Source organism: Cyanistes caeruleus, chromosome 18 (genome assembly GCF_971803275.1).
Source record: "Cyanistes caeruleus chromosome 18, bCyaCae1.hap1.1, whole genome shotgun sequence".
NCBI lineage: Eukaryota > Metazoa > Chordata > Aves > Passeriformes > Paridae > Cyanistes > Cyanistes caeruleus.
The window spans coordinates 2,668,634-2,685,976 of record NC_141718.1 but is presented as its reverse complement, the minus strand read 5'-3'; the positions used below and the strand labels follow the sequence as shown (position 1 = coordinate 2,685,976).

General features: G+C 43.3%; 1 protein-coding gene and 1 long non-coding RNA gene across 7 annotated transcripts in view; one reads left to right on the top strand and one right to left on the bottom strand.

The window, feature by feature from the left end:
- Window positions 1-1,756, bottom strand: part of LOC111936384 (uncharacterized) — a 37,712-nt gene extending 35,956 nt beyond the window's left edge. For 4 of the 5 annotated variants that reach the window (XR_002868125.2, XR_015277631.1, XR_015277632.1 and 1 more), the window contains exon 1: window positions 1,408-1,752. This is a non-coding gene — a long non-coding RNA (uncharacterized LOC111936384). Of the gene's footprint in view, window positions 1-1,407 lie in introns of all 5 variants that reach the window. The other variant, XR_015277633.1, reaches the window with a different exon arrangement.
- The window catches only part of ATP2A2 (ATPase sarcoplasmic/endoplasmic reticulum Ca2+ transporting 2), a 44,701-nt gene continuing 28,871 nt past the window's right edge, over window positions 1,514-17,343 (top strand). The window contains exons 1-5 of one of the 2 annotated variants that reach the window (XM_086855362.1): window positions 1,514-2,662; window positions 3,747-3,764; window positions 3,856-3,938; window positions 10,728-10,832; window positions 14,193-14,331. In XM_086855362.1, coding sequence (XP_086711488.1) covers window positions 2,545-2,662; window positions 3,747-3,764; window positions 3,856-3,938; window positions 10,728-10,832; window positions 14,193-14,331 — 463 coding nt within the window. In that variant the 5' untranslated portion in view covers window positions 1,514-2,544. The remainder of the gene's footprint in view (window positions 2,663-3,746; window positions 3,765-3,855; window positions 3,939-10,727; window positions 10,833-14,192; window positions 14,332-17,343) is intronic. The other variant, XM_023937265.2, reaches the window with a different exon arrangement.

Here is a 17,343-nt window from a genome sequence, read left to right as displayed (position 1 = left end):
CATGTATTTTTAATGTTGCATATGCATATGTGTACATGTTTTGGGGATGGTGACATCATGGGTTCATACCATATCAAGAAAATTATTAAAACTGCTTAGAAAAATTACAGTAAATTGCATCAGTTATATGCACCTGTCATGTTGACATTCTTCACCTCTGTAACAGGCTAAGTCTATTTAGGTGTAGTGTGAGGTATGAAAAGCAACATAACTGTACTGATGCAACATTTGGCCATGCTGATTAATCCTGCTGATAAGCAAGATGAAATTAATATGGGCATGGCATGGAATAAGTAATTGCTTTACCTGAACTAGGTCATCAGATCTAGCTCAAGAATTTTCATTCAGAACTGCCCTGTGAAGTGTAGGCTGTCAAGTTATCCTTCCTTGGACCTTGGCCATTCACAGAGGAGCCTTTTTGAGCAGTTATACTTTTATTAGGAAGGATACAGGGCCAAACATACCCTAGAACACCATAATTTTAAATGGGTTGTCCCCTCTCCATCCCTTTTCCAGCACAGAGGTAAGACTGAAATATTTCATTCCAGATCAAACATGCAGTTTCTTATATCATGGTGCTGTGGGTGGTTTATAAGTGGTGGAAATGCAGATTGTATGTAAGATCTGCATTTTTGTAAGCCAGCACACATGTAGGGATCAAATTTGGTATTTGCACAGGCAGATGTACACAAGAACATCGCTTGGAACCAACTTTTCAAGGTATTTATGCCGCTCGCTGTGTTGTGCGTGTGTGTTGCAGGTGTATTAATGTCAGTTGGCGCTGATTTCTCTCCAGTTTGTGTACACTGAAGTTCCCATAAATTACCGGGTGGGATTGGATGGATCAGTCAGTTTTCTGTGCTGTCGGTTCCTGTGCCAGAGCCGAGGCACGGTGCTGAGGGAAGCTGGTACCTCACCCCACACCCGCGCTGAAAACACAGCGTGCAGTTTATTCCTCCTCACGTTATCGCCGGGGCTGAGTGTGCTGTCACCGGGACGTGTGCGACGGCAACTGGGGACACTGCTCAGTGCCAGCACAGGGCAGGACCTCTGCGGAGTGACCCCTGCCACAGCCCTGAGGCGCACGGCCCTCACCTCTGCACACTCGTGATGGATGAGGCTCCTGTCGCGACAGAGGCCGCTGCAGCCCCACAGAATCACAGTCTTTAGGGTTGGAAGAGACCCCTGAGGTCACTCAGTCCAACCCTCTGCCAAGGCAAGGTGACACAGGAACGCGCCCAGATGGGTTTGGATGTCTCCAGAGAGGGAGACTCCACGGCCTCCCTGTGAGAGTCTCATCCTCACACTCTGACCGGATGATGCTCCGGTCGTGAAAGAGCGCGCCACCCTCACAGTCATCCTTTGACCGGATGATGCTACTGAGGTGGGGGCCAACCCCACACTCACCCCTGGACTGGATGAGGCTCCTATCACGACATGGCGAGGGCAGTGCCCACAGGACGGCTGCCGCTCCTGTCGCGATACGCGCCGGTGCAGCTCCGCGCCACCCCCCGCGCCAAGACCCCTATGGCGGGCAGCTCCCCTCAGGCGCCCGCTCCCCCTCACGGCGGGCTGAGGCCGGGACAGGGGCGGTTCCCGCCAGGGCAGCAGGGGCGGGAAAGCGGCCACCCCACCTGCGGGGCTGTCCCCGCGTGCAGCGGAAGCGGCGGCACGGCCGCGTGAAGCGCAGCCGCCGCCGGGCCCCGGGCGGGAGCACGGGCGGCAGCACCGCAGCCATCGCCTCCGCCCCGCGGGCGGGGCCGCCGGGATGCCCGCCCCGGGCCCCGGCCCCGCCAATGAGCGGCGTCCACATGCCGCGGCGGCGAGAGAGCACCGGGCGGCCCCCGAGTTACATTAGAGCCGCCGCCGCCGCTGTGCGACCGGAGCGAGCGGAGGCAGCGGCGGGCGCGGGGGAGCCCTAGCCGTGACGGCGACAGCGGCCTGGGCCGGCCGGGGGGGATCAGGCTGCTAGAGAAGGAAGGAAGGGGGCGATCCTGACCTTTCGCGGGCAGCGGAGCAGCTGCGGCTTTTTCTCCCCCGCGTCGTTATCGCCCTCCGTTACCGGGGGCGGCTCGGAGCCGCTGAGGCGAGCGGAGAGGCCGCTCGGCCACCTGGACGCGGCCCATCCCCGCAGGGATCCGCCGCGGCCCCAAGGCGACAGCGGCTCCGGGGGCCCGCGCGCTCCCCGCCCGAAGTCCCTGGTCCCCGCTGGAGAGGCGGCTCGGCTCCCTCGGAGGCGTGAGGGGGGGGTGGGTTTTTTTTTTCTTTTCTTGTTTTTTTTCTAATTTTTTTTTTAGGGCGGCTTTCCCTGTTTTTTTAATTTTTTTTTTAAAAAAATTTTAATTTTTTTCCTGCCCCTCCCGGCCTCCTCCGCGAAGAGGGAGGTGTGCTCGGGCTCCTCTGCTGCGGGAGAGGGTCTATGGTGGTAGCACGGGGGTGGTGAGGGCTGAGGAGGGGTCTCGCCGCCGCCCCCGCCGCTGCTGAGGAGGAGAGGGAGGAGGAAGAGGCGAGGCACGGCACCATTTGCTGCTCCCTGCCCCAGCCATGGAGAACGCGCACACAAAGACTGTGGAGGAAGTTTTGGCTTATTTCGGCGTCAACGAGAGCACCGGGCTCAGCCTCGAGCAAGTGAAGAAGCTGAAGGAGAAATGGGGCTCCAACGGTAGGTGAGGCGGCCCCGCCGCGGGGATGCTGCCGCCGGCGCTCGCCCTCTTCCCCCCCGGCTCCCTTTCCCAGCCCTCTCTCCTCTCCCTCATCCTTGCCGAGGCCCTGTGCGAGGCCTAACGCGTGTGCACTGGCAAAGCCGGCATCTCTTCCAGGACCCGGAATAGGAGCGAGGGAGAGAAGATGGCTGACTTGAACTCCACCTCGTGGGTTTCTTTCAATCCCGAGCTCGCAGGGCTGCTCTGGGGAGGAGGGTGGCACCTCCGTTCCCTTTCACCGTAACGGTGGGAAACCTTCTTCCATTCTGAAATGAAGCGCTTTGGGGTTTAGGATTTGCCTTTTTTTATATATATAATTTTTTTTTCCCTCCCGTCCTGACCTTCATTTTCTCCAGCTTTTTAGCGCCTTTCAGCCCCTTATTTTATATTCTTCTCTCCAGTCGGGACACAAATACACACGATTTTTAAAAAATTCTCACTGCTTGGCTGACCTAGTCCCTTCTGAACTCCCTTGCCGTTGTGTAAAAATTAAAATCTATGATAAGATTACACGGTGGACATGGTTTTTTAGCTTTAACACTGCTTTTATGCCTCTTGGATTACTAAATCTAGTTGCAGGAGCATAAAGGGGAGAGCAGAAATAAGGACATACCATTAAAATGGAGGAAATAATCTGAAATATTTTGAACCAAGTTTGATGGTTTGTGTCTTTTTTTGAAGTGAATGTGGAGGAAAAGCTTGGTTAGAAAGCATTTGAAAAGCGTTTTGAGCCTTTGACCCTTTGTGTGCAGCAACAGCAGAAGTCCCACAGCTGGTTGGAGTGATGACTTGGCTGAATTATAACCTTTGGCACATTCCCGCGAACCTTTATGTGTCTTAAAATGTAAAACTCTCGGGCCCATTCACAGACCCTGGTGAAAAGAGCCGCCTTAGTTGGGCTTTCAGTATGTCTGTCATATCCAACCCAGCTGAGTGTGCAATTCAGGAAGAATATCTGGTGTGGATGCCTGATAATGCTCTAATGTGTTTCTTCGATTATTTCTTTTCTTTGACATGCTTCCTGGAAAAATCTTCTACTGACAGAGCTGCCGGCAGAGGAAGGTGAGCATGGTTATGAAATCTTCTGCTAATTCTTGTTGAGAATTCATTTTTGTAAATGTGCATGACTCAATGGCTTTGTTACATATTGCAGGAAAAACCTTACTCGAGCTTGTGATTGAACAATTTGAAGACTTACTAGTTAGAATTTTGTTGCTGGCCGCTTGCATATCTTTTGTAAGTATGATTTATTTAAATTTTTTTAATTTCCTAGGGTTCTGTATGGTAGTGTGACATACTCCAATGTATATGACCTGTACATACTGAAACTATTCTTTCTTCTCAATAGATGCAAGATTGCTGTCTCTTAAATTAGTTCCTTGTGACGAGGTTTCTGTGTGCTAGCCAACAAAAAAATCAGGGAGTCTTTCATTGCATGAGTCATAAGTACATAACTACACTAGACAGGTATTTTAAAAAGTGCTTCTCATTCAACTCAGTTTGCTTATTCGAGGTGGGATTTCCCAATGCTGCTGTTGGCTTTGAAAACTAACCTTGAGTAAGTAAGCGTTTAACTGGACATTCTTCTTGCCTTTGGGTTAATCTTTATCAAGCTCGATGTATAATCATTGGAAGACATTTTTGGATGCAATGCAGACTGTAAATAGAATCTACATGGCGAATATTCCAGTTGCCTTCCCTTCCTGATAATAGCAAGGTGACAGTTGTTGCTTTTGACAGTGACAAGAACGTTGACGGCTGTGATGGCACCATTGTTGACCAAATTTGGTAACTGACCTTTGGATAGTCAAGTCATTAAATGGACATCTTGCTTTGCATACAGGACTAAAAGAACAAAAATGTTTCTATTTTTTTTCTGAAAAAAGCATGATTGGGCAATCTTCTTACATTATGTGTAAATGTTATGTGCTTGCTGAAAAACTGGGAAACGGAGTGAAGACTCAGCAAAGGAAGGTGAAGGCTGTATTTCTTGGGGAGCTGGACAACAGAAACAAAAGCTTACAGAATATTAAATTGTTTAGGTAGGGAGTAAAAGTTTACAGTAGACTTTGCCCTGGAGTTGTAATTAACAACTTGAAAAAAAGTAAATGCTGCAGCTCTTGGGGGCAGTGGAAATTGTGGTGACTCTTTAGCTAAGGGCAAGCTAATTAGGATGGGCAGAGGAGAATGTGCTCTGGAGCTGTTGTGTGGTGGGGGAAGGGTTGCCCTGCTGCTGCAGTTTAGTGCTGTGCTGGGGATCTGCTCTCCCCACACCAACACCTTCCAGAGGGCTCTTGCTTTGGGTCTGTAATTCACCAGTACCAGCTGAGCAGTTACTGGTGACATCAGTATTGACTATGGAGACAGATGTGCTTCACTCACTCCTCTGTTTCCTGGAGAGGAAATCAGGCTGGCTATTGAAAATTGAATAAACAGTCATTCAAAAGGTTTTGGTTTTTTTTTTTCCCCTTCCTCTTTCCCCTTTTCCTCACAGAGGATGAGAAGGGGATGTCTTTTTGTTCCTGAAAAGTCAGGAGTGTTTCTGTCATCTCATGGGACAAATGACAACACAGAGGTTTGTTAGCCTTCTGTGCCAAAGTACATTAGTTGTGTTTATTATAAATAAGTAAGTGAAAAATCAGACTACCCAAAGTAAAGCTTTGATTGCTGAGTCTGAGTAAGTATGAGACCAGACTGACAGAGGTCATAGAACATACACTGCTGAGTCCTCTTGGAAAACTTGATTAGTAGCTGAATTCAGTTGCTTTTTTCAGTATGGTTAATTTTCCTATCTAATTAAGAGGAGACTGTAGTCTAATGGAGTGTGGGATAGATCTGGGTTCTCTGCTTCTGTGCAGCTGACACAGTACATGACCTTGGGCTACTGCTCTGCCTTTTCTGTCTCCTATTTTGGAGTTATAGAGGCACACCAAATAGGCATTAGAAGATTTTTCTCTGATGAAAAGTAAGAACCTCCTAGATATACTATAGTTTAGGTACTTTAGAAGCTCTTCCCCTTTGTGTTTGTTTCTGGTGGTTTTTTTGCTCAGAAGCTGATCATGTTGTCTGTTTTCCTTAGGTTTTAACACTAGCTGATCATGTCTGTTTTCCTTAGGTTTTAACACTTTTTCTTGACGAAAGCATAATACAGACTTTTGTAATAGCTGTAAAGCACCGTTGGATGTGTTGATACAAGGATTGCATTACTGCAAAAATAGGATGTAATTACATCACCTAATTTCTGGTGTTCTTGACCGGCTGTACAGTGTCAGTTTAGAAAAATTTTGATTCAGGTACGAGAGAGAGGATCTCAAAGTATATAGATAACTTTTTTTTTTGTGTTGAAGGAGTTTTTATGGTGGTTGTGTTGCAATCATAAATCATATTAGTTTATTGCTGTTAGAACTGCCTGCACAGTAACACACATCTGCAGCACTGAGACCTGCATTCAGTTTTGTGCAGGAACATCCCTTCTTATGTAGGGTATAAACTTCTGTTCAGAGTGCTTTTTGTGCCCTCTGCTCCCTCACTGCCTGTCAGGTACGTGTCAGTAAAATAACTCAGAGCAGCAGCTCAGGCTGTTTGCTGGGGTCAGATGCTGTGTGTCTGTGGGCTGTGGATCCTGTGTCCTACATTCCAGGTCATAACTGCTGTAAGAGATGTGCCTGGTTAGTGAAAGCCTTAAGTATGGCTTTTGAAGAGAAACAGTATAAATAATTTCTGATGATGAGTAAATGGATCTGTGAGTAGACTTGTCTCGGTTTTCTGTTGGATCTGTGAAGCCTCTGCAGAAATAAACCATGGAGTGTATTCATGGCTTTTAATTCTTGATGCTTGTGATCTGCAATGTTTACTGAAAAGAACAGCTTGTTTTGCTGTAGAAATGATTTTGACAGGTTGCAAAACGTTAACTGCATCTGATGTAGAATAATTCCTTGGTGAATTTAAACTTTAAGCAGTGGTGTGTGCTGAACTCTGCAGTCTTAGCTCTGCATCACACAGTGGATTTCCTCCTACAAGGTACAACGTAGGCTGTAAACTCTACCAAAACTTGACATATTTGTACAGCATCCTAAGAGCATTCCCTCCCCTCGATTATTCCTTTGATCCCTAAGCTGACTTAGAAGTGAACGTCCTGAGAATGTTTTCTAATAGTGAATATCTGTGCTTAGATTAAAACAATACACTGTACCTTTAGCCCAGAGATTGTAATAGCCTGTAAATTAGCACGAGTGTAACCTACCTCGTGGTAAAAGGTGAGCGAAGGTCCTCTTGGAGGAAGTAGGATGTGTCAATAACATTGTTGCAGGCTTTGCCCTGAAATTACCCCAAAAGCTACCTGTTAAGGTCAGCAGCAGTGAGTGTGTGGCACAAGATAAGGATTGCTGTAGAATGTGACACTGCTTTTAGCTAAACTTAGATTGCTCATTAGCATGAGGGTAGGGGTGATAAAAATGTGAGAAATCACTGTGATTGCATTTTATGTTGTAAAAATTAAATTGTGGGTGACAGGTATCTTTTTTTTTTTTTTCTCCTCTTACTGCTATAATATATTTATTTTCAGAAATACAGAGTAACATTTGATGGGTGCTTACAATTTGTGAACTCGATAAAATTCTTAATTTTGTGCTTATACATGTGGTCAAGATGTGCTGGTTTGTGTTTTATTTTTTCCCCTGACCTTGTGTTGCAGACAAAAATCTCTACTGAACCATGGAACTAGAATTGGGAGGTTTTTCTTTAATGTTACCTGGTGTTCAGTATAACTGGTATGGATGGAACAGGACTACTGAAATAGTTTGCATCTGCTTATTTTTAAGTTAATTGGTGTTAAAAAGAGAAATCACTATTAGAAGGGTTTATGAGCAGTATTTGATACTCTGTCCAAAATACATTAAAACTGAAATCCCGTTATCCTGTGAGAAGAAAACTCCTAAAAGCAGTCCATGTGTTTTGTATGACCTGCTTTAATTAATCCAGGGCTTCTTTCTTTTGGGATGAGATCTTACCTCTCCCAGCTTGCTTCTAAGTTTCTACTGTCGAAGTGAAAACCAAACAAAAATCCCTGTTCGGTTGCTGACAACAAAGTGTTTGCTTTTCCTATGTCAGTGGTGAGCGGGTACAGCCTGCTGGGCAGCACAATTCTGTCTCCAAACTCCCATTCTCCAATTCTGTTGTTGTTACTTAATGATACGTAATCATTTGAGGTAACTTGTCTCCATAACTTCCCTGACAATAGAGATACTTCACTTACAGAAATGGAAAAAGCTGTAAGGGCACTTCTGCTCTTTTAGCCGCTTCCATCAGTGCTCACCTCATTGCTGGCTGACTTTGGCATTGTACCTCTGTCCCCTTTTTACAATCAACCAAGTGCTGTCTGCCTGTCATTTTGCATCTTTTGCCTCAGAGTCCTGTAGGTCCACCCCATTAGGCTTTGTTTAAAATAGGCTCTGCAGGCCATAGCTCTGGCAGCCCTAAAGCAAATATGCTGAATGAAAGTTGTCCTTTAAGCTGCTTATGTTGGCTGTTGATACGGGGCTTTCATGTCTTGCTATTATTTCCCTTACATTTTTAGGCTTGCATTTCTCTTGAGCAATTATCTTATTCTTTTTTTTCCTACTCTTTCTTAAATACATGGTGACTTTACCTACTGACAGTAGTGCCTGACCAGAGCTTTGGAGATCAATGACCTGGAAATTAAGCTGTTCTACATGTGAGTCTTAAAGTGATTAGGGCTGAAACATGGTGGGGCCCTTCTGAGTAGAAATTGAAAAAAAAAAAGATCTCTCACTGTAAAGCTCTCCAGGGTCTTAAAAGTGTGCTAGTGGAAACTTTCTGACAAGGACTCAGTGACTTGGACAAGAATTGTCTAGTCTTTACCAGGCCTCAGCATATGGTCTGTTGTTACTAAAAATGCAAAGTTAAATATTTGTTATTGCTTGTTCTACTTCCTCTTTGTTTTTCTTGGCTTTGTTTTGGTTTTTTTTTTTACTTCAGGCTGCTATCAAATATTAAACCTGATCTGTTACAGAATGTGTTGTGTATCACAAATATCACAAATGAAGTGTTAATATAGCTGTAGTCTGCTATAGCAAAACCAAGAACTCATAATGCATCTGATTATTTTATGACTATGTTTACTAAATTGTTCTAGAACTAGAGCTTGGATTGTTCCACTGATAGTAATTGTGTAGAAACTTCTGGAGAGAGAAATGGGTATTGCTGGCTTGCAGGGTTAACTAGATACTTCACTTTAGTCTTGTCACAGATTGATAATTTCACCAAAAAAACCAGCAGCGATGATTTAAACCATCAGACTATACTCTCAGGATCTCTAATTTGAGTTCTTGAAATAATAGCTTATTGAAAGAGAAGATCCTTTGAAAACTTAATTTTGGCTCTCCTTGACATACTTGGATCTTGCTGTCCTTGCAGCTCCTTCTCTTACCTCTGGAAGTTGTGGCCTTTCTCAATGTTATTTTGCAACACACATGGTCTTAAATTGGACAAGATTTTGGTTTAACGTCCATGTAAAGCAGATGTTTTATTCCAGTTAACCTTGTAGGTGCCTGTTCAGATAAGCACATCGCAACATAATTGAATTTATTTGCTTTGTTTGGAAGAAAAGTGGGCTCTACAGAATTCCAATAAAGAAAAGGAGGGAAGAAACAGATTCTGATGATGGCCTGTGACATTGTGTACGCTGAGAGACCTGGAAATGCCCTGTTGGCCTCTCCATGGGCACAGGGATGTGTGTGGGGTGAGCACAGGCAGCAGGACAAATGGCAGGAGCTGCTCCAGGGACTGGAGGGCACCAAGGTGTGGAGAGATGCCAACTAAATCTGTTCTGCAGGGGCATCACACAGACCCTCCAAGTGTTGTGTTGCCAGTTGGAATGTTGCAGTTGTATTAATCACAACCTGAATCTTACAAGTTTATCCCTTTGTAATAAAAATTTGTTGTTGCATTGGATTTGCTTGACAGTCTGTTTTCTGCTTGAGGCTTTCGTGCTGCTGCTCCTTCCTTTTGACATCCTGGAGTGTCTCTCAATTGAGCAATAGCTCGGAGCAGCATGTTGGTGGAGTCATGGGCTTGCTTTAGTAACAGTTTGCTCGCTGCAGTCTTCTAGTGATTCAGAGTGCTGTTGCCTGACTACCAGCCCTAATTATCTCAACACGTTGTTCCTATTTACTGTCACTTTCCAGGCTTCCTGTTGCTCAACATGTTGACAAAAATGCTCTTCCTCTCTGGTCACGTTAACTTGACTTTTCATCAGTGACTCCAGCACTCTGCAGAGGCTCTGACAGGTTCAAGTCAAGTGAATGACAGATGCCTACAACTGGAGTACACTTTTAAAACAAATGAATTAAAATAAAATCTACGTGGAACCTTTTATGCAAGCCCTCAAGTTTGATTTACCTTTTAAAAGCCAATTTTGTGTTTTATCAGCTACTTAGTTTACAATCCAGCTTCAGATAGAGCTATACCATTCGCTTGGATGCTTCAGTATGACACCACTTGTATCTAAATAAGTAGATGCTTATTTTTTTGTATCTACTCACAGGAAACTTGTAAAGGTGTTTCTATTTGTGTGGCTAAGTAACTGGTAAAGGGCAATTACCTTTCTTAAAATTCAGATTCTGGCAAGGTTTTAGTGTTTTAAGTAGTCAAACTAATCTGTGTCCTGTTTTATACAGTAATGAAATATTTTTTTTCATTGTCGTGACTGTTGTCACGACTTCTGCTTTCACTTCTGAAGCAACAGTAGCAATTGTTTCCCAGATAAATAGCTTAAATCTTTAAAAGAAGAGCGGCCTCTAAGATGAACTTTGTACTACTTTAGTAAAGATTCTTTTTCTCCTTTTCCATTGCGTTTTGCCAACTCATTCATGAATTACAAAACTACAAACTTGGTAGATTGAGGGGTTTCCAAAACTGCTGAAGTCTAAGCAGTTGAAACTTAGCAGGAATAAAGTTTACAAGATGTCTATAAATCAGGAATTTAAATTACTTTTTCTCTTGCAGGTCCTGGCCTGGTTTGAAGAAGGTGAAGAAACAATCACAGCGTTTGTAGAGCCTTTTGTAATCTTACTTATATTAGTAGCCAATGCAATTGTGGGAGTTTGGCAGGTATGCAGACACTTTTAGAGTATCAAATCACAAATGTTTTGGGGTTTTATGGTTTAAGAGGAAGGCCTGTAGTGTTGGGTGTTCTTACAGAGCATATAGGATGTGTTGCTAACTTCAGATTCCTGAGAGTCAGCAAACCATAAAGCTTCTCAACAGAAAGTGTTGACTTAAAGGTAAAATGAAAGCTTCAGAAGTGTTGCCAGAAAGGCAAAATGCCCATCAGTGTGTTTGGCCACACGCTGCTGAACACATGAACGAGACAGGCCAGAATAAAACCCTGAATTCAAGCAGTAAATCAGGCCTTGCAAAGCTGAGAACAATTGGAGTGGTTTGCTTGGGTTTTTTTCCCTGACTAAGGAACAAAGGATGGAGCACTTGTAACCTTGTTTCTTGTCTGTTTCCTCTTGAGACAACTGTTGTGTTTTAGTAAATCATTAATACAGTATTAATTCTCCCTGTTCAATCTCTATAGTACCTATTAAGGGTACAGCCAAAGACTGCAAGTCTGTCAGAAGGCACAAGTTTCTTCTGAAAACATCTAAATACCATAAAACTTTTCCTACTCTGTCAGCTGTGACATTAATTTGATGCCTTTTTATAAATCATATAGACAGTAGTATCATAACATAAAATAACACTTCATGAGATGCCAAAACAAGAATGTTCATATCACTTCAGTTTGTTAATTTGATCACTTTAGACAGTGGATGTTTTGTTGGAGGGGTTTTTTTCTGCAGATAAAAAAAAGTTCTAGGATTTTTATGGTAAGTTCCTTGTATGATTGGTTGGTTTTGTTGGGTTTTTTCCTAAGGGAGGGTGCTAACATGACATAATTACTTGTTCTCTTAGTGCATGAGGCTTCATGCTTTAAAAAAATAGCAAATTGGTCAAAATAACAAAAATTAAGAGGAGGTGTCCTGTTAATAGGTTACAACATATTAAAGAGGACCCTGCCTGCTGGAAGAAGTGGCATTGCTGCACATTCCTGTGCTCTGCTTTGTGCTATCCCAAGTGAGCTGGGCTAAAGAGTGTTCCTCAAAATTCAGTTTTTAGCAGGATCCAACTTGTTGCCCAACCTGTGGAGCAGGTGTGCGGGGAAGAGATAATGTCGGTCAAGGGGTGACAGCATTGCCCCCTTAAATGACATTTTATATTCAAGTCTTCATAAAGTAGTTGTGCAAGAGTTAAACATTAACTTGAAACTCTTGAGTTGCAGTTCTGCAGGTACTAATTTTAAGCATGAAATGGAAGGTAAAGCTGTCTGTAGAGTTTGAGGATTTTTCTCATGTAGTTGTTTCCCTGTTTAGGAAATAATCAGGGTTTTTTTCAGATGTCACAGTGTGCAAAGAGCACCTCTATGTGTATTTCCACATGCATGGAACCTCTTTGTGAAAGAGAGTTGCTGCACAGATGAAGTGACTCATTCCCTTGTTCTAATGGGTATGGAAAATCAGCCCCACAGTACACAGTCTCCACCCATAAATGTATCTGTTCCTACAGGTACCAGATGTGAGCACTGAGTCACAGCCACGTCTCTGCCGCCCTCAACCTTTCCTCTCATGTGCACCTTTCCCCAGGAGCCACCTGCCAGTGCTTCAGTGCCTGCAGGATAGTCTGGCCATAACTTCAGGCAAACTGCAGCAAAGGATTCAGTCTAGCACGCTGAGCTGGCTGAATGAGCTGAATCACAGAATTGTTGAGGGTGAAAAAGATCTTTAAGATCATTGAGTCACACAGCACTGTCAAGGCCACCATGAAACCATGTCCCTGAGGGCCACATGTGCATCTTTAGATACCTGCAGGCATGGTGATTCACCCACTTTCCCGAGCAGCATGTTTGGATGCTTGACAACCATTTCTGTGAAGAAATTGCTGCTAATATCCCTTCTGAATTTGTCCTGGTGCAACTTGGAGGTTTATTCTTGTTCTGTTCCTTTTCCTGAGAATGACAAGGTGCCCCCTGAGGCCCCTTTTCTCCAGGCTGAGCCTCCCCCAGCTCCCTCAGGTGTTCCTGGTGCTCCAGACCCTTCTCCAGCCCTGCTTCTCCATCCCCTGTGCTGGGCACTGCTCTGATCTTACTGGCTGCACTATTTCTGCTCCAAGCCATGTGCCATTGTCCTTGGCCACCTGGGTCATCATGTTGAATTATTATTTCTCCTTTTTGAAGGAAAAGTTCTGTTGAGGTAACCTTCCTTTTGTGTGACTTCAAGGTTTTGCCTCACGGTGACTCATAGTCCACAGAAAAATAATGTTGGTGTTCTAGTGCTGAGGAGCAGAATTAAATCACCTGGTGGAATATGAGGCTGGTATTACTTGCAGCTTTATGGTTCTGTGCTGGTATCTGTGCCATGTCAATGTTAGTTCCTTAAGGTAGTTTTGGTAACAGTCATTTTCAGCTGCACTCTTGGAAGGAACTAGTGAGTTCCTCAACATTTGAATTTCTGATGGTTTTGTTTCTGCTTTGACATGCAAAGAGGAATTTTTTATTATCTGGAAAGGCTGATGTATATTTGAAGGGCAGATGTTCCAAAAATTCTGTGCACTCTACCATTATCTATAATTATCAGGGCTAAATGACGTTTGTTCTTGTCAATAGGCAGGCAAATGGAAAATAAGTTCTTTCTCCAAGAGCTGGAGAAGGAGTGCTGATAAGCTGCTGGTTTCTACAGTTGTTCTTCATCCAGGTGGCATCACAACACTGATACCAATCTCTGCTAGTGCTCAGTGAGAGGAGTGCAGCTGAGATAGGAAAGCTGTTGTGTCAGTGGAAATCAAAAGGTTTTTTCTGTGTGGGGATTCATCCAAGTTTTTAAATTGCTTAGAGGTTCTGGGGAAGTTTCTAGTTAATTTCACTTCAGCATGACTTGATTTGCTGGAGTAAAGTTGATAATAAGTTGGTTTTATCATAACTTGATCCTTGATATGTGTCAGTAAATGAAATTCAGCAGTGCTGGTCCACTCCAGGCTGAGTGTAAGCTGTTCCAGCCAAGGTACAGCCACCACCTACATCCACAAATCTTTATTCTGCTTAGGGTTTTTTAATGTCAAAAAGCATTCATATGTGACATGGAGCTCTGTGTGGCCTCCCTGAAACAACACAGTGGATAGTCTTGATGGAAAATGCTGCAGGGTTTAAATAAACAATTTCTGTGTTCTAAAGGCTCACAAACACCTGAATTACACTCTAATGATTTCCAGTCAGCAACCTCATAAAGGGAGGGGACACAAAATGTTCTGTATGAAGAAATATAGCTGAGCTGAGTCTGTAGCATTCATATGATAATGCTTTTGCAAAATCAGATCTAACAGGCTTATTTTCCTTGAGGGCTTTCAAAATTACACATTTTTGCTGTCTTTTAGGAAAGAAATGCTGAAAATGCTATTGAAGCCCTTAAAGAATATGAACCAGAGATGGGCAAAGTGTATAGACAGGACCGAAAAAGTGTCCAGAGGATTAAAGCAAGAGACATTGTCCCAGGTGACATCGTGGAAGTGGCAGGTAAGACCCACTTATGTGGTGCATACATGCATTAGCATATTAATGTAAAATTGTTGTGGGGCTTTGTCTTAACGATTTGAGGCCCTGGGGGGAGTTTTCAAAGACTCCTAAGTATATGCTTCACTTAAGAACAATCTCGTTCCTGTTCATCTGTAATTACCTTAAATGTGCATTTGTACGGAGGGGATTGTTTTTCGAATTGCCACTTAGTTTAATTGGTAGGTCTGAAAAAGCAAAGCATCTTAATTGAAGTTGTGGTTTTAACACTTGTCACAAATTTAAAATTTTGTTTTCTAGTGTCTGATTTCAGAGTGTCTTAAAACTTGTCTGCTTTTCTATCACAAAGTAGATGAATGTTCCTGGTTTTTAAATGTCTTCAGTTTCCATAGGTTTGGGAGTACAGAGATTTTTTTTTTTTTTTGGTCATGCTCTGTTATTTCATCTGAATGTGTTTCTCCAGTTTTTAGACTTGTAGTAGCAGTGCCTTTGAACTTCTCTTCACAAATGTCTTCTGTCATCTCAGAAAGTATGACTGGCACATGACTTCACCATTTTCTGATCTCTCATAATTCTTTATTGCTACTTTTGACAATTTGCTGCATAGTTCTCAAGTACATGAGCTATGCAGAGTAGAGCTTCCTGTTTCTCTTGGGTAAGCTTTTGAAGTGCCAGTCTTAAAAGCCTGGTCTTTTGCCTAGAGCTTTCTAATATCTTAGGTTTGCTCTAAAAGGGGTGTCTTTGTTTGGAAGGAGTGCAAAAATAGAAGGGTAATGTTACTTCTAGCTAAAACTCCCATCATTTTGGTGATAATTCCATAGTAATAACTTTTTCTAAACTGGGCTTGACTGTTCCTTCCCAGATAAAACTAGGTGGCTCTTGCTGAGTGTCAGGAGTGTTGCATACTCAGATTTTGTAGGTCGTTATCAGCTGTTAACTTAGTGATTTTTCCTTTGGGAACAATGCAGGATGTACATTAAACTTACTTTGCGCTCATGTCACTTTGATTTTAGAGGTGGTAGCTGTCTCAAGAGGAGATAAATATATACCCTTAAACTTGACTATCCTTCTGTTTTAATTAGCAGGCAAAGAGAGTGTGCACTCAGAATGAAGTTGGTGTTGGCTGCTTGCCCAGCTTTTCATTCCTTGAGAAACTTTAACGTTGGCTGAGCTCTGTCTCAAGCCCCTGTTTTGTGTACAGGGTGATTCAGCTACAAGTCCAAATGCAAGGCAGTGGTAGTGAAATGAAGGGTGAACTGTGATGCCTTGTCACTGGCTGTGCTCTGTGCCTCACTGCTCCTGCTCTGCATGGCCAGAGCTGTGTGCTCTGCAAGGGAGGGGGTGTTTCTGCTGTGGTTGCCTCCTTTTGAGGCAAACAGAACTGTATCAATTACAGACTCTGCAGTAGATGTCTGGGCCAAATCCTTATCCTATTTTTAAATGTCAGCAATGGAATGGTGGTTTTGGAAGGAGTTTTCATCATGGGAATACACTCGGGTTGTGTTTTTTGTACTTTAAAGCAGAATTGCTAGAATTGTGAGGTGATGACTGTGTGTTTTGCACTGGTTTGGGGTATCACTGAGGAGAAATGCTGGGTTTTGATGCTCTGGCAGGTGTCTAGAGCACAGAACGCTTTCTCCTTGATTCACTGCTGTTTTAGAAGAGGTACAGATTGTGTTTTCATCTTCAAATTTAGCTTTGCCTTTATTCTGTATGAGAACACCTGGGGGATGTGTGGGCTTTCACTTACCTGCTGTATATTGTCAGTACCAATAAAATCAATTATTCTGTGTAAAAGGCCTGTGTCTGAGGGAGAAAAACAAACTGGGTAAAACCAATGTGCCTGTAACACCAGGCTGCTTTTAACAAGCATGGTGTCCTCTTTATCATAGGGTTACTATTGCATTATTTTAAAATCTGCTTATAGAACAATGACTGAGTAATTGATATGTGGAATTGATTTTTGTTCTTTTAAATAAGGACAAGCTTAAGCCAGTATGCTCATGAAGAAACACAAAAAATATCCAAGTTTTATGACTATCCTTTAAGATGGGTGGTCTGGCTTGCTGATGGACTGTAGAAGCTTTTCTGGGTAAAATACTCACTTAAATTTGTGGATCAAACAATATACTTAAATTATCTTCACTTGAAGCTGCAGTTGATTATAAGTCATGTGGGTGTTTAATAGAGAAATCAGTGCTTCAGTGTAACACAGCTTCTGACACTGAAATAATAAATTCTTGTAGCTAGACAATGATGAAGTTAAAATTGCAATCAAACTGAGAAAAGCCACAGAGCAAGTAGAGAAGAGCCAATAAAAGCATCGTGTCCCAACGTTGGTGTCAAGACCTGGAGGTGAGAGAGACTCTGTGCATGCCTGTGCCTCAAGTGCAGGAGGACTGCGATGGCCTTTGACATGGTGTTTGCAAAAAGATGGCCATGTAGGGAAGTGACAGAGCCCTTCATGCTGGGATACATATCTGGCAGTGGAATTCCTGGCAAAGTGCCAATGACATTTGTGTGTCCAGGCAAATATCTTTCAACCAAGTGGATAAATAACCAGGTGATTGGTTTCTCCCCGGTGCTGATAACTACTAGCAAACAAATTTCTACAAGTCATCCCTTGCAAAATAGCTATATTTAATGCTGTAACAGCTTTGCTAGTTTGAAATAGCTGTGTTTGGGTCTGACACAGAGAACTTCATTGTAGGAATTGTTAGATTGCTATCAACACATGCAGGCATGAATTTCTTAACTGCATGTTGTTAGGGAGACTTTCCTCCATGTTCCCTTCAGCAGAGATGGTGGAGAAGGTACTGTACAATGAACAGGAGCTGTTTGGGATGTTGGGGTCACAGATTTGGGATGTGTGCCTTAAATTTGCTTGCAGACCTGTGGTGGGCATGGTTCTCAGAGCTGTAGTGTGTGATGATTACTAAGCTACAGAGTTTTTCTTAGAATTGATGAAGTGACAAACATCCAGATGCTGTCCTTGCATGGCTTTTCAGTTTGCCT